Consider the following 23,330-nt stretch of genomic DNA (forward strand, 5'->3'; position numbering starts at 1 on the left):
ACGTTGGAAAACCTGAGGGGCAGTACATAATCCGAAGGGCATAACCGTCCATTGGAAATGGCGATTGAAAGGAGTGGAGAAAGCTGTAAGAGGTTTGGATTCCTCAGTAAGCTTAATTTGCCAGAAGCCAGATTTTAAGTCGAACTTACTGTAAATCTTAGCCTGTTTGGCACGGTGGATAAGAACGTCTTTGCGCGGAATGAAATATCCGTCGAAGACAATATTCTGGTTTAAACGTTTATAGTTTATAACCATACGGGCTTTGCCACGTTTTATTTCCGCATGATTGCGTACCATAAAAGCAGGGCAAGAGTGAGGACTTGTTGAAGGTTCAATAAGTCGGAGAGCCAATAATTCGGAAATCTGTTTATCGAATTCTTCGATATCGGCTTTGATGTAGAGGATGGGTTTTACCCGAATAATCGTGTTAGGATTAGTCAGTTGGATAGAACACCAACGAGGGCTTTTTTCCCAATGAAGGAGGGGTTGGTCAGTAAAGTGAGAAGAGAGTTTGTCAAGGAGCCAATGGGAAATGGCGGAGGTGACAGACTGTGACCAATCAACAGAGGTAACCTGTTGAAGAACGGAAGAAGAAATCCGTTGAGGGATAAAACTGAAATCATCACAAACAGATTTGTGAGATAGGAGTAAGGGAAGAGAAACATCACCAGAGGGATGGTGTATGTGAACAGAATCAGAATGCAAGATGAACGGTAGATACTTATGCATAAAGTTCGTACCAAGGATGAAATCACCATGCATAGTGGGAAAACAAGTAATTTTTGGAATTATAAATCGCTTGTTTTGGAAGAAGATTGGGATATTGTGAGCTCGATACTCAAGGGTCGTTGTGGGACCCGAAACACCACTAATATACGTGGGTTGTTCCAATTTTTCCCAAAGATGACCAGGAAGTGCAGTTGACTTGCAAATGCATCCGGTAGCACCGGTATCCATGAGGACATCGAGAGTATATGGTTTGAAACCAGAGAAATCAAAATGGCCCTTAACATATGTGTAGTTTTTGGGGTTTTGATTAGATTGGAAGAAAATATCGGTGTCGGCTGTGACATACCGATGAAAGATATTAATGACAGCAGTAGAATCGGTGTCAGAAAAATCTTTACGAAGGGGAGCTTTGAATGCTCGAGCAGAAGGAGGTAACCAGTTCTGCGGGTTGAATCCAGGCATATTGCGTGGAACATATGAAGAGGAAACTGAATGGCGAGAAGAAGAGCCAATCGAGGTATTAGATGAACCGGGTATGGCGGCTCTAAGAGAAGGAGTACTAGCAGTTCGAGCTAGGGAAGGAGAACCAGTAGAACGTCTGCGAAAATATAGATTATTTCCAGAAGCCTGTAGTTCAAAGGTAGGAGGAGAAGGAGCAGTGATATTTTGTGGTGTGTCAAGAATATCAGAAAGCATCCATTCTTGAGGAAGTTGGATATCATGCCAATCGAGTAAACGAGGTTGAATCTCGTGTTCGAAAGGTTTTGGTTCGAAAAGTTCAACGAACCGTTTATCCGGAAGAGGCAATAGTTTGGTTGAAGTAACGTTAGTTAGTTCGTGCAAACATTTCCAGCTAACAGCGAGGTTATGGCTGTCGGCCTTCATGCCAGTCCATTGGGTCTTAATTTTAAGAACCACTGAATCACAAAGGTTTGGATCCTGGACAGAGAGGAAGAAGTTGGGTCTAAGTTTGAACCAGACCGAACCGTGAATGAGGTTGGACTCAATTCCACCGATTAAGGCATTAATTGGGTCGGAAAGGAATCTTTTGTCAAAGACAGCAATGACAACAGGAGTGTCTATGCCTTGACGAAAGAGAGCCGTGAGTTCAATCTGAATGAGACCAATGTGAATGTATCTCAAACGAGGATGTTTGGCTACTAATCGTTGGATTTGAGCCGGATTGAACAGGGAGATCTCAAGAGACGCGTCATCTGTAGACTGAGCAGTGGAATTGCCACTGGCTTGGTCAAAGAAACGTCGAGACCAGAGGTTAAGCTTGGATAGCTTGTAAACCTCGTCATGCTGAATAGACTTAAGCTTAGTGAAGAGGTTAGGGTCAAAAGAGACATCTTCACGAATGAGGTGATTGAGGGAAACCGAGTCATTTTCAGAAGAGGGAATCGGTTGGATTTCAACAGGAGTCGAATCGGTAGTGGATTCGTCTTCCATAAAAATGAAATCAGACGAGTCGTCATCAGAACCAGAGCAATCCGATTCAGAGAAGACTTCATAGAGAAGTTCTGTGGGGTCAGATACTTCGGAGAAGAAAAGAATCTCGTAGTTGCATTCGTCTAGGTAACGAATCATTTTACGGGCATTCTTGGATTTGTTAGGGCATTCATTTGCAAAATGGCCCTTTTCATTACAGAGGTAGCAGGTACATTGAGATTTGTCCTTTTTACCAGTGTAAGGGGTACGTTTGGAAACAAATCTTTTTTTGGTGAAACGTTTGTTCTTGGACGAAGAAAAGTCCTTTGAGGGAAAGTCTTTTTTATGGAATTTCTTCCAATGATACCTTCTTTTCTTAGAACGAAAAGGAAAGGATTTGAAAGACTTGGGTTTGGAAAAATGAGAGGGCTTAGTACCAAACTCAAACTCATTTTGAAGAAGATCCTTACAGAGGCCAGGGGAGACCTTCTGTTTTAACTGTTTGGCAGCACGTGCCTTTAAACAGTGATCTAAGATATGGCGAAACACGAAATTGATTCGGTTGCCAAGGGTATCAATGCTTTTGGAGTCATTGATGAAACCAGGGTATGTCGTGTGACATAGTTCATCCCATGGAGGAGGGAGTTTAGGAAAGAATTGTTCCTTCCAATAATCGGATTTGGTGGGATCTAATAATTGAAAAAGAGACATGTATTTTTTAGAAAAAGCTTCAAATTCATTTAAATTATTAAGCTTAATCTTGGTGAGGTTAAAACTGACATCTTCTGCAAGCTTGTCAGGGTGATGGTAACCACAAAACTCAGATTTTAAGAGCTTCGTGAATTCGACCAAGACCTTCTCAGGGTTTGAGACATAGGTCAGAAGGGTTGTTTTTGCAACCTTGCCATCTTCTGTTTGGTCAAACTTTTTAATAAATTGCAAGACATCACCTTGCAGAGAACCACAAAAGTATTCAAGAAATTGTTCTACTTTCCATGTGGTCTTGTTATTGGTAATCAACAAAGAAAAGGTTTGAGCCCATTCTGTGATTGCCTTATCATAATCCTTAATGGCAATATTGGTAAGATCCAAATACGTGCCATAGGAGGCTAACCCATATTTATGGAGGTCGTCCTTTCGGGTAAGGATGGGAACCTCAGGGTTAATGGTAAAGACATCGTCAGTACCAAAAGAAGTGCGGGCCCCAGTGTGGGGTTGAAAGTCCGCATCAGTGTCAAGATGGTCTGTTGGACCTACCTTGCGTTTAGAAGAAGGTTCACCGACAGTTGGGGTACTGTGGGTAACAGGAGGTGAGTCAGGGATCGACTCGGGAGGTAACTCAAAGTCGGAGTCAGAGGAGGACGAAGCTGAGTCAGAGGACGATTCATTAAGAATTTCGTCGTCTTCGTCATCGTCAGAGAAAAGCACAAAATTATGTGCGACAAAACTCTGTTGGTTTTCAACATAGAATTGTTGCATCATGGAGAGAAGGCGGGTTTTTTCCAACTCATCTATGGAGTCTTTATACCGATCTTTCCAATGATCCATAATTTCTTTATGATAAATATAATTATCATCGTGAGGAGGGTTAGAAGAAGAATCCTCATGTAAAGTGCTAATAACAAGAAAAGTAGCCCGGGGAGGGCACTCAGGGGGTGTTTCTGGTTGAGGTCCAACCAGATCTGACAAGAGAGTGAGAGTAGTATCTAATTTTTTTGATATTTTTTCATTATGTTCTAATGTGAGATCAATTAAAAAATTCAGAGCACCGCTAGTGCTAGTGCGATCATGCTGTGCGTGAATACTGTGGTCATATGGGATGAGCGGGTCATCACAGAAACAAGGAGGAAAAGAAGCCATTAATTAACTAAGCAATTAAAAAGATAATTTCCTGGGGGCTAAACCCGTTTGCAATACTGGGAGAGACAAGGGTCCTAAACACGTACGGTTCTTCCAACCTGGTGTTCCTCAGGACATCAATCTCCTATGCAAATAAATGGCCGTGGAAATCACAAGATAAAAGCAAAGAAATAAACAGCAAGTAAACCAACCTGTGTGTGTGCTAACCGGAACTCTAGATCGATGAAACGACCTTCGCAGTACTCAAAGGGGGTAACCCTTAGCGATCTATCACTTCGCAGATAGTCTTCGGTTGTGTGCTCATAGGTCTCAACAAAGAACAGAAAGGAAATACAAGAAAGAAACTTCAATATATGTGCATATCCTTACAATAAGTTGGCAATAAGTCTGCCTCTTTCACTCTGTTGCAGATCTGAAGATAGGATTGACGATCCTTTGTAGATCCTCGATACTATCTAGAGATCATTAACAAATGCTATACCTGTTTGGGCAGGTGCGGTTACAAAGAAAAGTAAAAGAGCGTACTAAAGCTCTGATACCAATTTTACATAGGGGGGTCGATCCTTGGTCGATCCTTAAAGAAGGTATCGAAATAGAGATCGAAGAGAAAGAGAAGATCAGAGAGAGGGGCGAGAGGCGGAACTCGAGAGCTGGCGGAGCTAGGTCTGCTTTCTTTGAAGAAATGAGCTGCCTTATATAGATGGAGAGGTCGGCTACGGATTCCAAAATTTTATTTCAATTCCGGAATAGTAACTGCTGACGTGTGCTGTGTTTAAACAATCTTTCAGTGCACACTTTAATTTTGACTGAAGTCACAGATTAATATAACGTTATAGCCTTTGTTATTCTTCACAGAGGCCGCCAATATTGCACAAAGCATCCTTCAAAGTTGTCAGCCTTTCTCCATTCCTATTTGTGTTGCAGTTTTTTCTATAAAATAATGTCCTCACAAATTCCTTTACACAGTCGCCATGAAACTCACAAGAATCCAACTTAGTGGAAGTCCATATGTAGCATGAATAGTTTTTCTCCATAAAATGGATTTATTTCTGATAAACATTTTATATTTTCTTTTTGTCCATGTCATAATAAGGTGATGCATGACATTCATAATCAACTTTCTCTGTCTATCACCAAGATCGAGCCTCCTTATAACCTTCTTTTGGTTGAAAGCTCCTTGATGATCTCACTTGCCATGGAATCAACCACCTCTCTCAACCTTCCCAACATCACTCTGGCCAATGTTTTGTCTACTTGAAGCCATTTAAGAGTCCAGTTCCCCGTCCCCTTTTTCCTTGTTTAACCACCAGTTTCTGCCAAAAATATGGGGTTTGAATGGAAAACCAGGAATAATTCTGTTGACTGAGTCTGGTCTAGTCCAGTTTGACCAGCCCAGCTGATCCAGGAAAGTTATACTTTCGGGCCTATAATGTTTTTCTCCGAATTTTACTTTCATATCAACAGTATTCGTCTTCTTACTTGGTGGCTATGATCTTACATGAAGATCATTTTCATCCACTAGATGTTAGGCTGCAAAAGTACAGCACTTTATGTACTTATCTGTTTGTGCCTGTTATTACTACAGTCGTCAAGTCATGGACATTTGAAAGTGCTACGTCTTTGTTATGTGAACTGACCTAAGAGATGGAAGATGAATGTATACAGGATTTTTAAGAATTTCAAGCCTCATTAATTCTGAGATTCATTTCTTTTCTGAATATCCTTGGACTAAAATTCCCTTGTGAGGAACTTAGAATGAATCAAATGGTTACTCAGTCAACTATTAATCCAGTTATTTGTCAGAGATTAGTAAAAAGAGAATGACATCTTCTTGCGTCTTGGTTTGAGATCAGAATCCTAGTTCATCTATTGAGATATTGATGGAAATATTTGAGTGTTCCCATTTGAATTTGTAAAATAACTACAGAATCTCTATGGTGCACTCAAATTATAATTCTATCATATGGAGTTGAAAGAATTTTTGTTCCTGGATTATAATTCTGAACATTTTCCAATTTGAATGCATTGCCAACTTATGAGATGTTGCTTCAGTTAATGCTAATTATTTGTCTCTGATTATATGGTTTATTGCTCATATATGCTCATTTGTTGCAGGATCATAACAAAGATTACATTGTTGAATTCCCGGATTGGGATCCTTCAGTGAGACCTGATTTAAACATGTCAGCAAAAGGGAAGATGCACCTTGCACTGGATTTAACTAGAAGATTCTCCTTTATAGAAGTGATCGCTTCTTTGCCTCAGCCACATTTATGGTACTCCACCAAAGAGGTCATTCATGCTTTGAGTCTATTCCTTAATGCAGGAAATGATCTTTCAGGAAGCCTCACATATAGGTAGAAGGCCCTAGATTTTGATTACACATAATGATTTTTTGCATATGTTACTTCCGTGTTATCTCCAGAATTACTTGATATATTTAATATCAAATGATATTTGCATTTGTCCTGCCATTTTTCGTCTTTATTGGCCATATTCTCTATTAATTGTCTTTTTTTCTCCCAAGCATTTGTGCTGAACTATCATCATCTCTTTTTATGTTTTGTTTTTTCAATACATTACGAAACCCCTACGGAGCAGGTAGAAAATATAAGGATGGCATACTGATTGTAAATTATGACAGATATGACTTGGTCGACTTAACTCGACAAGTCCTATCAAAGCTTGGAAACCAGGTATATATGGACGCAGTGATTGCTTTTCAACAGGAGGATGTGAAAGCTTTAAGTGTTCAAGGTGAAAGGTTCATTCAACTCATCAAAGATATCGATACTCTTCTGTCTTCTGATGATAATTTGCTACTGGGAACGTGGTTAGAAAGTGCAAAAGGTCTTGCTGTAACTCCAAACGAGTTGAGGCAGGTAAGAACAAAGAATTGATTTAGTTAGTTGTCTTCTTTATGTAATTTCTTGGAGAATTTAGATTATTGAAAATTTTCTTATTTCTCAGTATGAATGGAATGCAAGAACACAAATAACAATGTGGTTTGATAACTCAGAGACCAATCAGAGCAATCTTCATGACTATGGTATTTTTTCTTGGTACTTGCTTTATTATTATTATTATTATTATTATTATCATTGATTATGGTATATTATCTATTGCTTATGGACAGCCAACAAGTTCTGGAGTGGGCTTTTGCAAAGTTACTATCTGCCAAGGGCTTCCACTTACTTCAGTCATTTATTAACAAGTTTGAGGGAAAACAGAGCCTTTCAGCTGGAAGAATGGAGAAGAGAGTGGATCTCTCTTTCAAACAAATGGCAAGAAGGGACAGAGCTTTACCCTGTAGAAGCTCAGGGAGATGCCCATGCAATTGCTGAAGCATTGTTCAAGAAATACTTAAGCTGAGATTTGAATTGATTCGTCGAGAATCAATTAAAGATGTATAGCGGATTTGTTTGTCGATTTATACAGGTGATAGTGAGCCCTTCATATCTGGGTTCCTTATTAATCGACTCCAGTGATCAATATTTTTAAGTCATTGATTTAATAGGAAAGATTCAATTTTAAGCCTTTCACTAAAGAATGTATTTGTGCTCATCTATCAAAGTAGCAAACAATATTCAGGCTGTTATCACAATCTATAAACAGCTCAAATGGATATTCTCTGTTGGCCTCGGTGCTTGGCCTTCATTTATCATTTGAGTCACACATTTAGAATCCAGTTACAACTCAATAATGGTTGGAGGATCTCAACTATTTAACAATGATATATATGGAGATTTCTTGATGTAGTCAACAAAAATTATCTTGGGTAGGAGATCATTCAAATGGAAAAGCTGAAAGGGTATGTATCTCATGGGAAAAGGCTGGGTATGCTAGCGGTACCGTATGCTAGCACAACTAAAGATAAGGAAGGTGGAAAAATTCTTCTTATATTTAATATGTTTTTGAGTTATACAATTATTCTTGGTCATGATTGGAAATTTTTTAATTTATTCTTGTTTTACTTCTCTAACTTCCAACTGAACAGGACTTAGGCCTGCAATTAATATATTAAATTTGGGAAAAGTTTTTCTAATTTGCAGAGCAAAGGTGGTCGGGAGTAATCAACACTCATAAATCACCCCCCTCCCCTATTGTTTGTAGTGCCTGAAATGCCCTTGCCAAGAATCTGATGGACTGTCTTTTTGCTTTGCCGACTAAAGAACCTCCCCCCATTAAATATAAATATAAAAAAAAAAAAAAAAAAAAACTAACTTATGTACATATTATTAATTTTTAATATAATTGTATAAAATCTATATGATATATTGAGTCTAATATGGAAAAAATTACATGCTTTATAATTGTTATAGATTTTAAAATTGCGATACTAGTTACAATTTGAATGTTGAATTAGAAACTGCAATCCAAAGGTATGACCAAGTGGTCCGAGTCTCTGGAAACAACCTCTCCGTGAAGTGGAGGTAAGGCTGTAAAAAAATCCTCTGCAGTGTAGGCCTGAGAGCTCAACAAGTGGAAGATGCAACATCCAACGGTGCCAAACTTGAGAAGAAAGAAAAAAAAAAAAAAAAAAAAAAAAAACTGCCTTGCATTGAGCTTGCACCGTTGGGTGAAGCTTCTTCCACATGTCAAGCTCTGAGTGCCGCACTGCAAAGGATTTTAATCCGAGTAAGACTGTGTACACTATGACCCTCCCTAGATCCCGCAATAATGGAACCCTCGTGCATCGGACAACCTTTTGTGTAACTCACTTGCATGTGACTTTGACACATTGAAATCAAAAAAGGGAAAACAAAAATAAAAAAAATATTTTCAGAGCTTTTGGTTCAGTCTCTTGGGTGCAATAAATTGAAAAATGGCCCACCCCCTTGTACTTAATTGAAAGTGAAACTCGACCATTTCGATGGGATGCAGAGTCTTCTATCACATACATCCATGATATCATCACATGGTTTATGTTTAAGATATACTAGTCTTAAACTTTTGCCAGATGAGTTTAACTCTTGTGACCTCCCAACATGTGAACTTTCAACTAAAATAGAGTAAGAAAGTTCAGGTCTGTGGAGAACGCTCAAGAGTGGTCAGAATACCACGGAAATGCAGGGAAATGAATGGGGATTTCTGTTTCTTAGTTAGGTTAAGGCTTTGATTAACTGGAGTTCTCAAAGCCTATTATCAACCATATTTATACTCTGATATGTATAGCCTTAGATATTAAATCAAGAGGAAGAAAAGAGAAATAGGGGGCTAGAATTGTGTCATTGGAGGTTTTCTCTTCTTCTCTTCTCATATATCCTTGATCCAATTAATTTGATGAGGCATTTCTGTTTTTTTTTTTTTTTGGGGGGGGTGGGGGATGGGAACTATTCCAGCCAGTAAATGAATAATACAACATAAATGTACAAAAAAATATATAAAAAAAAAGAAGAAGGAAATAAAAACCAACACCCCCTTCACAAAATTTTACAAAAATAAAAATAAGAAAAAAAATACAGAATGTGGTATGACAGCAACCACAGTGGTACATATTTCTTCCATCGTGTCCAAAATGGAAGACTTCCCACCATTAAACCAGCTCCATTAGAAGTGGATCGCCTGTTGCCATGATTCTGACCAGCTTTATAAAATCAGGCTCATTGGACACATTCCATGGATGCACTGCGGGTACTTGAGCAGAATAAAAGCTCGAATAATTGTTAGATGGTGCTTCTGTTTTGTAAATCATTGTACTTAACACAGAATCAAAATTACGTAGTGAATCCATTGCCATGAAGAACATGGGTACTGCAACCTTTTGATGGATTTCTAAATCGCCGACCAGACCTACAAGATCCACAAAGTCCCCAACAAAGCGCTGAGGAACATAAAAAACCTCGGAACTGCAGAGGATCAGGTTCTGCTTGCCCATGCTGCTCTCCTTGTAACTAACCTGAAAGTGGACTGGCATCATACTGACAACTTTCTTCACCATGTCTGCCTGTCTTGAAAACCATGCCGAGTCGTTCCCAATGGTTGAGACAGTGACCCAAGACTCGGGAACCTGAGAACAAAAGTTACAAAATTTAGAACTCATGAGCAGTGAGAGGAAGTGATAGGAATTTGATCAGGGTGCTCAAGGGCCACGATTGGAGTTTACCGTCTCGGTAATCCAAAGTTTAGTCTTGTCTGCTTGTAGCAGATTCCAGTAGTTAAGAACGGTATCATCCTGGAGGAACAGAAATCCTTCTGCACTTGTGAACCTATTGAAGATCTTGGGTAGAAACCTGTAATATAAGAGTAAAAGATTGGAAAATAAATCTTGGGGAAAAGAATGAAGAGAATGGGTATCTCTACTGTATTATATAAAAACAGACGAGGGTGACATTGTACGGTAAGTAATGCTTTTCCAGTGGTATCGTATTGCTTTCAATTAGGACCGACAGTAAAATATTGTCTCCATGTTATGATGATGATTACGGAAGTAATAGCTAACACACTACAATGAAATTATTGTGGGGGGAGGGGGAGCGACTGCAACAGCATGAAATACTAAGCATGGTGAAGTCTATATCAAATAGATAATTTCAGGTTCGAGTTCATATAGAACCAACATGATACAAGAATTGAGATATCTCCTTAAACAAGCTTATATTTTTTATTTATTACTTACATAGAAGTGTTACACAACTTTGTTAACCACCTACAGAAAAATATAAAAATAACCAACTGATGCTACACCGACTGTGGCATCAACTACAACATCACATAACAATCACCTTCCCAACACTGGAAAACAGAATAGATAAGGAAAAAAAATCCAAATTATCGAAAAGTATTAAAAGACTAAAGTACCACTATATGCATAGTCAAGACTCAAGATATGGTTTCAAAGAAATAAAAGACCAAACAAATTTATCACATTAAAACTACGAAGCTAAAAACAGATTGCCACTTACGAAACACATAAAAGATTTGACAATTAAAAGATAAACTTCAAGTACTCATACAATCACCAAAAATACATCAAAACATACAAAACTGAAAACTCATTAACAGTCTCAAGGTTGTCCTGGAAACTCTATTTATAGTTTTGATTATCAAGCCCACAAACCATAGCTCAAACTAGAGTATGAAGTCCATCATCCCAACTTCACAACAACAACAACAACAACAACTCAGCCTTATCCCAGTGCATTTGTTGTACTAGATGTACTTACATTTTAGAGCATGTCCTTCTTCAGTTCTTTGGTACAAAAGGCCTATAGAAAAGAACTGCATTTGTCTTTGATATCAACTAACTATCAATACACCAATAGAAAGGAATGATGCAAGCATGTGACCTTCAATTCCAGTACCACGGATATATCAATTTTTTTCTATTGGCTCTATCATATGACCATTTAGTACACCAACAACAAAAGGTCCAGCGGACCAAAGAAAAACAAATTTTGCATTTTGAGAGTGTATTGTGTACTGAGGTACAGAAATGAGACAAGGTCTAAAAGTGACCATTTAGCTCACTTGCTGAATGCTTAGTCACGGATTCAAGTCCTGGAAACAGGGGTAAGGCTGCGTACATTTGACCCTCCCCAGACCCTGCTAAACGCGGGAGCCTTGTGCACTGGGTAAGGCCTTTTTTAGAGTGTGTAGTGTGTACTGAGGTACAGAAATGAGACAAGGTTTAAAAGTGTCAAAAACATGGACAGGTGAGAGAGATTTTCTAGCCAGTCACTTAACAGAAAAAAAAAACAAAAAACAAAAAACTCTGATATTAGTGGGTACACCATGGTAATTATCCTGACTAAATGTCTGGACAAGAAGCCCCTTTAAAAGCTTCATAATCTTTGGGGCATCCACGATCAAAAAGATTTGCACAAGTGAACAGCAATACTTATAGTAGGGACATCAGTAAGACACTAGTATTGCATTTTGTATTTGTGAAACAAATCTAAAAAATTCATCACTACTGTCCCAAGGAATAAACAGCTCAAATTATGAAAGATGGAACAAGGGCAGCTGTTCAAAAGAAATTCTCATAGAAAAATCCGAATAGTTATTCACAAGAAACCCAATTTATGCCCCCTGAACCTTGTCAAAGAGAGTAGATTATATCAGAGAAATTTTCCAGTTCAATGAGGACCCTTATATAAGGTGTTGCTTTTAATGACCAGTGTGTCCAAGGGGATTCATGCCATAACAAGCTCATATATGATTATAACTTACTTCTAACTTGAAATTAATGGAAAATGACTTGCCTGCCCAGATAATGAAATAGTTTGCAGACAAATGAAAATCGAAAGGAAAAAATAACTTATGTTAGTAACTCACTTGTATGTCTGCCACAATTGGCTCTGTTCAACTGCAAGATCTGCGTTGCTCTGCTCTGACAGAATAACTACAGTCTTGAATATCCGACCATAAAGCAATCTCCATTCTAAAGCAGTGCGTTCCACAGGTCCATTACAGAACATGATGAGCACAACATTGCCAAAATTTTTCCTCCATTTAATCAGGTTTCCTATCTCGTAATTTACGGTCCCCACTTCCTCAACACCAAGGTGCACTGATGGAAGCTTTCGAGGGATGAACTCCTTTCGATCTCCATGACCAATGGTTGGCCGTGGCCGATCCAATTCCAGCGACATCAACCTCGGTTGCTGGTACCCAACAGCCAGCAAGTCTTGAAGCCAAGCTGCAGTGAACTTCACATCCAACTCAGTCCAGAACCCCTCCTCTGCCATCGCATAACTTAATTGCAAGATCTTCTCAAACAACCTATGCTTCGAAGACCTCCATGAAATCAAAAACTTAATCAAAGGACCCACATTCACATGGAGATCCTTCTCCTCTGAAAATGGGTATGCCTCAATCCTATCATACCGATGAACCGTGGGAGGATAAACCACAGCGTAACCACCGATTTCCCACAAAAGCCTCTGAGCCCAGTAACCTCTCAACACATCGGAAGCCATCGTACTAACAGAAACTGGAAGCATCATAGCCCAGAATGCAGGAGAGTGAAAAATCGTATTGAACGAATTCAGAGGAACCATCATACCTTGTGGCAAAGCCACTTTCGGTGCATGTTCATCAAATCTGACATCAAATGCCTCCAAACCGGCCTTTCGCGTGAAATAGAAAATTGAATCAACATCAGGGAGGCCATTCGATATGCCTTGTTGAATGAACTGCTTACCACCATAGACTTCAGTGTAGAACTCCTCGTGTGCGAGTTCTCCAACATTCTCCAATGGCAGACCCCTCGGCCAAACCGATCGTTGCCCGAAATGAGTATAAGGGTTCACAACCGTTCGATTTGGGTTCTCGTGGCTGTACTGCAAGATCGGCTCCTGCCTCGCTTCCTCACCAATCAATTCCAAATCAAAATGTTTGCCAAGATCACCATCGATTACTTCTCCACGGTCATCAGCATCGAAGATTTTCTTGGCTCCGTGTTGGATTGCAAAGAGGTACCCAACAGTCTTCCTGACATAGGAATCATAAGGAAGATGATCGACAACTCGGAACCCTAGATTGGCCTGCTGCTCTAGAGACAGAAAGATCGCACCTTTGAGGCTCCAATCCGAGGGGGTCTTCGAAGTGCCGACGGCGAGGACCTGCCAACCTCCCTTGATCTTCACAAGATTGCGAAGCAAATCGGTTGGGTAATTGGAGACTGAGACGACGATCCATCGTTCTGAGCGGAAAGATGCGTAAGGTGTGGATTGATCTTTAATGGGTTGGATATTATTCCAATTAATTCTAGGGAATGATATCTTCTCAAGCTCTCTCACTCTGGTTTGGAGGAGAGCAGCTGAGTTGCCCACGCTGTTGAGGAAGAACAATGTGGCGACGGTAGCAACAAGAACGATAAACGCGAGGATTTTGCAAAAATTCTCAGACACCCATGTGGAAAAATCGAGGTTTTTAGGATCAGAAAAGCGATCTGGAGGGAGAGATGGATGTGCTCTGAGTTGGGGTTTTGATGGTTTTGGCGATGAACGGTCTTGGACCAACATTGAATATAGTAGACCAATCCAGGCCCAAACTCCAACGTAACTGAACTGAACCACTTCTTCTTCTTCTTCTTCACTCCCTCAACAGAAAATTTTCAGATTCTCTCTCTCAAATTGAGCTGAACTGCAATCTCTTCGCTCCCCCAGCTTCTCTCTCCTCTGGGTCTGATGAGTGTCGGCCGACGGGTGTGGTTGCTTAGTCTTGAATTCAACAACTACTGGTAGTTGGCGTCTTGGAGATGTGGTATTGTACTGGTAGAGTGAGGTGGGATTTCCTTGTTTAATTTATTTTTTTAAAAATATGTTTTTATTTGGACACGTTTTATACTGTGCAAGTAGGGTTATAAAAAGTGGAAATGGATCGAATCGGTGTTAATCGGATTAGAAAACAAAAACCCTAAAATCCACACATTTTATCAAAACATGTCCTAAAATCATACCGTTAAAGCGTTGTTTTCAAACTATTAGATGAATGCACTGAAAACAAACGAAGGACCAAGTGATTTAGAGTTTCAATGGCGTTAGGGCTGAAAAAACGACAGATCTAGAGAGAGAGAGAGAGAGAGAGAGAGTTACCTTCATCGATTGCGAGTGAGAGACCTGAAGGAGAGTGACAATCGATAGAGAGCTGAGCATTGTTGTGGCGTTGGGTCGCGATTTTTAGAAGCCACGAGAATCCATTTTTAGTCACAATATATATACCTGGGTGGAGAAACTTGGATTTTTTTAGAATTCGCCCCTTGGGGTGAATTCTAATGGATTCTAAAATTACATAGAAAAATGGATTCATGTGGATTCTTAGAATCCAACATGGAACTGTGTTTCGAGCAACCAAATACGAAAAAAGATAAGGAATCTAGATCCCGTCAAATCTGTCTCCGAAGAAACCTTTAACCAAACCCGCCCTGAATAAGTCGATTAAGACAATTCCAAGTTATTTTCGGATAGAAGTGGGATCAACCCTGAAATCGGCTTCCGATTTAGGGGTAGGCAATCAAAATATGATCGAGTATAGGGATTGAATGATGAAGAAAAACAATCAAATTGGTGAATTATTATTGTTAACTAGTTAGAAACATTTTTATAAAAAAAATAAAAATATGCACGTTCTTTGTCTAGGAGCAGCGCATCTGGATACATTTTGTTGTTTGCCGTTTTTTCTCGCAAGAAAACGTGTTTAAAACGATAATTACTAAGAGAGGACGCAACAAGGGTGACATATTGGGCATTCAGGGGGGCCATACCGATTATTTGTGCTTCCGGTGCAAGAACTTCATCCCAAAAAAAAAAAACATGTTAGCATCCTGAAGTGAAGTTTGCTATTGTAGTCCTATTGTGTGATCACTTCCAAAGGAGACCTTTTTCTCTGTTAATAATTATTTAGTAGGTAGGAGTTGGGCACGTCGCCCACTCAACTAGCTAATGGGCGAGCTAGATGGGAAGGGGTAGGGGATTTTTTAGGTGCGGATAGGAAGGGGTGGCTCAGCTGGCCAATGGACGAGTTGGTTGAAGAGGCGATGGGGTCTTTTCTATGGGGGTGAGGAGACAGAGATATCTTATCAAAAAAAAAAAGAAGAGAGAGAGATAGACTTAGTAGTTCAGCAACGTGCTCAGTCTTTTCCCTTATTTACTAAATGAAAAATAGTTTTCTGTCCGAGAGTGTGGTCTAGGCCAGTATCCTCATGGATCCAGAGCCTCTACGGCCTATGTATCGCAGTGATCTAACCGGCCCTGTAACATGAGCTTGACAGCTGTAAACTTTTAAAAACTTTGAGTTAACAGTTTAAGTATATGGCAAACCAAGATAGATCGGTCTGGGTTTACCAAGACGGACCGGTCTACAACTAAAACAAAATAAACGATTTTCTTTTCTTCCTCCCATCGTCCCATTTTCACATCTTAAAACCCTAGATTGCATTTTCATGAGCTTTCTCTTCTTCCTCCTCGTTCGAACCCACCCCCATCCTCTTCCTCCTTCGGCTCCTTTGTGACGAAATCTGCCACTCTTCCTCCACGATTCCTTTTTTTTTTTTCTCAAACCAACGACTGCTCTTTTCCTTTTCTTCCCAGCGAACCCAAACCGAGGAGCTTTTCTTCCTCCTCTGAAACCAGATCATCTTCCTAGGAAGTAGCTCTTATTCCTCCTCTGAAAAATCTTGAGGTCGAAAGCTGCCTCTCTTCCTCCACTAGAAATAACCTGCATTCTCTTTGTTATTTCTCTCTCTCTCACAAACCTAAGTCCTTTCGAACCCACCCATCATCTTCCTCCTCTCACCTCCTCTGGTCTGTCGAACCTCGAAGGTGGGAACAGAGATACAGATCTGGATCTGGAAAGATTTGGGAGCTCCAAACTGTGAGAAGAATCGTCCACTAACAAGAACCCAATCAATGTTAGTCTCTCTCTCTAACAAACACGATCTAGGTTTATCGCCCATCACATGAACTCTGAAATTAATTTGCTGTTGGATCTGAATCTCTGTTATCTCTCTCGCTCTCTCTGTTTGTGTGTAGATGTGAGGGTTTTGCCACATATTCTGGTTCTCTCGCTCTCTGTTTGTGTGTAAATACACTACAAGAAAAAGCATTTTTGGCTACGGTTAAAATTTTTACCGTAGCCAAATATATATTTTTAGCAACGGTAGTTTACCATTCGTCGCCTTATTTAATTTATAGCAACGGTAATATATAATCCGTTGCCCAATATGATTTATAGCAACGGTAATATATAATCCGTCGTCCAATATGATTTATAGCTACGTGCACCAACATAGAGTCGCCAAATTTCATTTAGGGCGACGAAAAATATATTAGTGTCGTAAAAAAATATTTAATACAACGGCTATTCTATAACCGTTACGAAAAATACGATTTGTAGCAACGACATAATACAAACCGTTGTGTTATATTATTTTGACCAACGGTTTTATAAGAACCGTCGCCTAATATCACTTAAGGTGTAAGAGATTGTATTTATTTTGGCCAATGGTTTTACAAGAACCGTCGCCTTATATCAATTTTGGCCAACGGTTGTACAAGAACCGTCGCCTTATATCACTTAGGGCAACATATTATTTTTTACTATAAGAGATTGTATTTATTTTTTTGGTCTTTCAACATTCCTGCTCTTCTACCAAAAAAAAAAAAAACATTCCCGCGCGCTGTTTCTCTTCGCTATCTATCCCTCTCGATCTATCTGACTTTTCTTCTCTTACTCTCCCTCTCGCTTTTGGAAACCTTCTATCTTACTCTGTTCAACCTTAACCCTATCCTCCAAGGATCTACATCTCGCCTCTTTGAGCTACCCATGCGCCCCATTCTTTGTGGAATCATTGCAAGCCCGTCAGGGAGGCTGGCTGACTCCCATCTTATGCAGTCCTCTCGGCATTCTTCGACGCCTTTGCAAGGTATGATTTCTGTCTTTATCTTTTATTCTTTACTAGTATTGATTTCTCTCTCTATCTCTCTCTTTATCCTTTTTCTTTTAATCAGTATAGATTTCTCTCTATCTCTTTATCGATTTTCTCTTTTGACTGTTATCCAGGGAATTAATCAGTCGGTTGAGGAAGGAAGCCGGGTTAGGTATTCTCATCCTCTTGATGATCTTCTTCTATTTCTGTGTTTGATTTTCTAGTTGTTTCTCTTAGTATCATTTGTCTTCTTCTTCTATTTCTATGTTCTTACCTCTTGATAGGAATGAAGAAATGGTGAAATTGAAATTAACGGCCTCCACTTGTGTATCTCACTTGTCTCCGCTACTACTGTTCTCCCATTCTTGAAGGCTAGCTCTGTGTTTATTTTCTGGTAATGTTGTTTTTATTTTTCTTATAAATATATAAATTTGATTAGAAATAAAGATGATTAATGATTCTTGTTTCACTCATTATTGTCTTTTGATTTCTCCTACCAGTTCTTGTTACAGTTAGGATCTCCTTTAGAAAGATGGAAATATAATTGAAGAAATTTGCTTCACTTTTACGTTTTCCCTTTATCCTTTATTTAATGTGTGTAAAACATAATCTGCAATTCACTACTTTACTTTTACTTTGTTCATCACCTTTCTTCTTTTTGATAATGCCTTTTCTCCCCAACTAGGGAGATGAGGTGCAAGTTGCAGAAGTGGGCTTATGAATTCTTGTTTTTTATGGGGATGGAAAAAGCCATGTTTGGGAAAGATTGGGAGAGCCTGAAGGTCACTTGCAATCCAATCCACTGGCCACCCAAAGCTGTAAAAAATGGATTTTTATAGGAGGAACAGCAGAGGAGATATTCTCTTCTTCGTTCTTAGTTGCATGTGAGTCCAGCTCTGTTTTATGATCCAGCCATTAATTTTAGTGATCAAATGCTTTGAGTAATTCATTTTTAAAGAACAGTAAATTGAGGAAGAAGGTGCCAAATTCATAGTTGGTTATTAAATGAAGGGTTTCTATTGCAAATCAGTTGGGGCACCCCAACCAACAGTTTATTCTTCAATGGCTCTAGTAATTAGATGTCATGGAACAAGCAGGGAAATGGTTGGGGTTGAGTTGGATTGGATTGGATGGTGGAGAATTTCATGGTGATGGGAACATGTGGGTATGGTGAGTGTGTAGGGGCAGCAAGGGCTGGGGTGAGTGTGTATAGGGGTAGCAAGGGGTGGAGGTGAGTGTCTGGGTGTGTCTGTAGGGGCAGCAAGGGGTGGGGGTGAGTGTGTGACTATGTGACTGTTCAATTTAAAGAACAGTAAATTAAAAAAGATGATGGAAGCCAGAAGGTCAATTGGATGCTTTTGTTAATGAACAAAGACAACTTATGGTAACTTCAAATAATTGATATAGCTAAAATTGGTAATGGTAGATGTACAAGGGAAGAGCTGGAAAAGAATTGGGTTGACTTGTGAGGAAACATTAGTAATTATGAGTTAACCTGTGATATAGAATGGAAAAGTGGAATTGCAAGACATTGTCTTGCTAAGAGCTTACATTCAAAATTTTGTCATCTTCCAAGTTCAATTGGATAAGCTATCATATATTGGATTTTACTGTTTTCATATTTTGATTCATCCTAGCTGTCCTATGTAGTTACATTGAATAAGCTATCATTGGATCTTTTACTGTTTTTCATCTTTTGATTCATCCTTGCTGTCCTATGGTAGTTACATTGGATAAGGTATCATTGGATCTTTTACTGTTTTCATCTTTTGATATGATTTTGAATCATATTACCTATTAGATCTTTTGCACACAAGTTAATGACAAGGAGGCTGCTTGTTGAGTTGTAATGAATTTGTAGTATCAAGACTAGTCTAAGCTATAAGAGATTAAAGCTAGTCATACAAAGCTTTCAATTTTCAGTGCAGATAGATAGATGAAACTTTCTCATTTTATTTTGAAATTTAGTTTTAATGGTACACTGACTCTTAATTGATACAGTGATACAATCAGATTGGCTTAGAACTGAAGATGGATTTCTCATATTGATGGGTTCCCACACCAGAGATTGCTATGACCAAACCTTTCTTGGATGGCTGGTCTAGGAGATCTCTTGAGAGTTGATTCCCCAGGTGGTGATGCTGTTTTGAAACTACTGTACGTCGCACCATTTTGATCCATTGAATGAGTTTTGCAAGATAAACCCAGCTGATGTCTGATGAGGAGTACAAAGTCTATAAAGGTAATACAGTGTAATTAGAGTCATGAGTTCTTTTAATTATGATTGTATTACTTTTTTTAAGTGAAGTGTAAGAAATGTATTCTTATTTGGATGTATGGTTAATTTTATTTTTTTTCATATGGACCAGTATATTAATGTAATTACAGGAAATATACTGATTTTAATATTTTTTTTTTTTGTTATCTCAGTTTTGGCAACGGTTTTTTTTATACCGTTGCCAAAAAGCCTTACCATATCGCCCGTAGCGACGGTTTTTTTTTATTTTTTTACAACGGTTAATATCGTTGTTAAAAATATGGTTTTCTGCAACGGTATGTTTTATTTTGTCACCATACTATTATCTTCGGCCACGGCTTATTATTAACCGTTGCTAAAGAATGGTTTAGGGCAACGGTATTATTTTAACCGTCGCCAATTACATTTTTTCCAACGGAACCCCTTATTTCGTAGCCTAATTTTGGCTGCGCCATTTATGCCAACGGTGATTGCAACGGCTCAGAAAACCGTCGCCAACATATTTAGCAACGGATTTGGATTTTTGGCAACGAAAAAAAACCGTCGCCAAAAATAAGTTTTCTTGTAGTGATATGAGGGTTTGTGTTTTTTTTGCATATTTCGGTTATCTCTCTCTGTGTTAAGAATAGTTTCTTGTTGACATCTTGTGAGGTATTCCCAATTTCAAATTTAAGTTCTATCAAACAACTAATTTTTTAGTTAGATAAGTGAACCAAGGCATTGCAAATTTTTAGCTTCCCTTCCCCCCCCCCCCCCCTTTCTTCTCTGAAATCCTATGGACATATTTATTACTCTTCTTAAACCATGTAATGTCCATCATATTTTAAAGAATTGTTGAGTGTGGTTACATGGATCCTTGAAACACTTGCTATGTGTATATGTAGGTTTGTAGCTCACAGTTTTCTATTCTCGAAATAATGCTGGTACATTTGGATTGGTTGATTTCTCTCTCTCTAAATCTGGAGTAGTTCTATTTGACTGTGAATCTATCAGTGCTGACAACTCGTTGGTGCTCTAGTTTCTATTTCCAAATTTTGTTATCTAGTCCACCATACTCTGTTCTTTTCCAGTTTCTATATTCTGGATATGTTTACCTTGACTTCAAATGTTTTTATGAATCTTATTTATCTGTACCCCTCCTTATGTTGAATATTTTTAAATGCCATCAAATCTAGAATCCTTAACTGCTGTGATTTCTTGAAAACTTCAGTTTGGTCTTTGATTTCAAGTGTTAATTTCAGATTGTTATTCCCCTACTACTGCTGAATTTCTCCTACTGGTTTATCCATCATTAGTTGTTGTTTCATATTACTTAACCTTATCAACTAATTCAGCAACATTGGATTTTAGAACAAGAATCCTAGTCTCAACTGAATTTTGTCATATTACAGAATCTACCCATCTTATTCTGATTTAATAGTTTGCTTTAGTCATACATATTTGAGCTTAAAACCTATATTGGTCAAACAATGATGCTTCTTTTGTTCTTCATCCCTTATTCTCAGCTCAATAAAGCTTAAAATCCATGTTTATGTAAATAGATGAGTCTTTAGCTCAAACGGAAGAGCACCTGGGTTTGTTCCTAGGCGATGATGGTTCGAGTCCATCAAGATTCATACAAGCATTTTTCCTCTCTACCTTTTTATATAGACTTTGTTTTAACACAACATTTTTATATATGCTTGAAATTTCTAGTTTAGATAACTGAAGAATTGCAGTGAGCAAAATCAAATGAAGCTAGATTATTATATTAATGATCTTAATTGGCAACAAGAGAAGCATAGGATTTCGTTGGCTACTGAGAAACTGATTGAGAAGTCATGTTTTAGAGATGTTGTTTCTTGGACTATGACACTTTTCCCCTTCTTCCTAGCGAACCCAAACTGAGGAGCATTCTTATTTCAATCATGTTCATGAGGTACACTACTAAATAGAACACAACAATTACCCCAAATGCAAAAAAAAAAATATAGAGCCTCACAAAGGATGAAAGGATGCCCTTACAGTTAAAACTTTGAAACAAGTGTGGATGCTATTACTGAGGAAAGAATGATTCAAATTGACCTAGTGGGTTCTGTTGAAGTTCCAAATAAAAACATGCAGTAGTTAACTATGAGGGGCTGCTGTCCAAACAAGGTGAGTGAGATGATTTGCCTGCCCAACCAATCAAGTTTTAAGGTAATGAGGTGAGAGATGATTTACCTGGAAAACGGAGCACATGAGGGGCTGCTGTCCTAATTTTTTGGCACCACTCTTACAGCTACATGCAATATCCTTGACCCTTTTTAAAAAAATATTTTTCTTAATAGGTTTCTATGGTGAGAGAGTTGATAGTATCTTGAATGCCCCCTCTCATTATTTAAAGTGTTTTAAGTTATATTAAACAGTATTTAACATTGTAAGCTCCATTGTAGGACCAGATTAAAGAATTTTGCAAAATTCTATGACTACATATTGATTTAGGTTTGGAGCTTTTGTTAAATGATGTGTGTGGGAGTTTGAAGATTATCTTCTCCCCCTCTTTTTGATCTTTTTAAATAAACCAAAAAGGGTTTTTTATTTTTTCTAGTTTTATGTTCATAGTTTGACTATGATCTTTTGCCAACCAATTGCACCAGCATATTGTAAAAGCCTTCCCACCAGCCTCAGAGCACCATAGCACCATCTAATCATCTATATTCTCATCTTCTCATTCTTGAAGAACCCAGATCATATATAGGGGAACAATTCATGACTAGTCGCAACTCAAAACACACCAAGCGATCCCTCCAAATACCAGTAGTAAACTTGCATCAGACAAGGTTTCTACCGATTCCTCAGTCTCCCCACATATCATACAAACACTTGAAGACTCCAACACCTACATGCTAAGTAATCAATTGTCAAAATTTTGTCAATAGCTGCTCCAAACTCTGCCCCTGCAGGGTGGGAAAAAAAACAAAGACATAGGACAGAGATTACCACCCATAGTTCTAATGGGTCTCACCAAGATGCCTCATATCCCCAGGCCATTAGACAATTGCACCAAATGACACTGTTATCATCAGCTCATGCTATAAAAACTATGTAGCTCTTACAACCTAAAAGTAATTTTTATTTACTGGTTTAATTGTTCCAGAGTTCTACTGGTTTATACTTCCAACCATACGCACAAATGAAATGATAAGCTGCTTAGTCCAAGACTCCTTAACACCATATTCTTTCATCCCCAACCATACGCATAAATGGTACTTCCTAGTTCATGCTCAAAGAACAAAGGACAGAAAGACAACATCAAACTCGACTCACACTAAAAAACAGTCTAAAAGATGCACTGTTGTTTCCAGTGGAAGAAGAGGGGTAGATTTCGACCTCAAGATTTTTTAGAGGAGGAAGAAGAGCTACTTCCTAGGAAGATGATCTGGTTTCAGAGGAGGAAGAAGAGCTCCTTGGTTTAGGTTCGCTTGGAAGAAGGGGAAAAGAGCAGTTGTGTATTTGAGAAAGAAGAAAAGGAATCGTGGAGGACGAGAGGCAGATTTCGTCACAAAGTAGCCAAAGGAGGAAGACGATGGCGGTGGATTCGAACGAGGAGGAAGAAGAGAAAGCTCAGGAAAATGCAATCTAAGGTTTTGAGATCTGAAAATGGGACGATGGGAGGAAGAAGAAAAAGTCGTTTCTTGTTTTAGCTGTAGACCGGTCCGG

General features: G+C 38.7%; 2 protein-coding genes across 2 annotated transcripts in view; one reads left to right on the forward strand and one right to left on the reverse strand.

Moving 5' to 3' along the window:
* The window catches only part of LOC122642593 (alpha-N-acetylglucosaminidase-like), a 56,377-nt gene extending 48,534 nt beyond the window's left edge, over positions 1-7,843 (forward strand). Inside the window, exons 16-19 of the mRNA XM_043836108.1 lie at positions 6,136-6,377; positions 6,665-6,902; positions 6,991-7,069; positions 7,157-7,843. Coding sequence (XP_043692043.1) covers positions 6,136-6,377; positions 6,665-6,902; positions 6,991-7,069; positions 7,157-7,392 — 795 coding nt within the window. The 3' untranslated portion in view covers positions 7,393-7,843. The remainder of the gene's footprint in view (positions 1-6,135; positions 6,378-6,664; positions 6,903-6,990; positions 7,070-7,156) is intronic.
* A 1,600-nt stretch (positions 7,844-9,443) lies between these two features.
* Positions 9,444-23,007, reverse strand: LOC122642740 (probable glycosyltransferase STELLO2). The gene is made up of 4 exons (XM_043836317.1): positions 23,001-23,007; positions 12,298-14,061; positions 10,127-10,253; positions 9,444-10,030 (listed from the first exon to the last, which is right to left on the reverse strand). Exons 2-4 carry the CDS (start codon positions 13,986-13,988, stop codon positions 9,557-9,559), a joined length of 2,292 nt encoding a protein of 763 aa, XP_043692252.1. The 5' UTR covers positions 13,989-14,061; positions 23,001-23,007; the 3' UTR covers positions 9,444-9,556.
* Positions 23,008-23,330: the final 323 nt, after the last annotated feature.

This window comes from Telopea speciosissima, chromosome 10, assembly GCF_018873765.1.
Source record: "Telopea speciosissima isolate NSW1024214 ecotype Mountain lineage chromosome 10, Tspe_v1, whole genome shotgun sequence".
Classification (NCBI taxonomy): Eukaryota; Viridiplantae; Streptophyta; class Magnoliopsida; order Proteales; family Proteaceae; genus Telopea; species Telopea speciosissima.

Coding starts and splice junctions, on each gene's coding strand:
- LOC122642740 (XM_043836317.1), bottom strand. CDS start 13,988: ATGTTGGTCCAAGACCGTTCATCGCCAAAACCATCAAAACCCCAACTC. Junction 10,254..12,297: donor CAATTGTGGCAGACATACAA/GTGAGTTACTAA, acceptor CTTATATTACAG/GTTTCTACCCAAGATCTTCA. Junction 10,031..10,126: donor AACTTTGGATTACCGAGACG/GTAAACTCCAAT, acceptor TTTTGTTCTCAG/GTTCCCGAGTCTTGGGTCAC.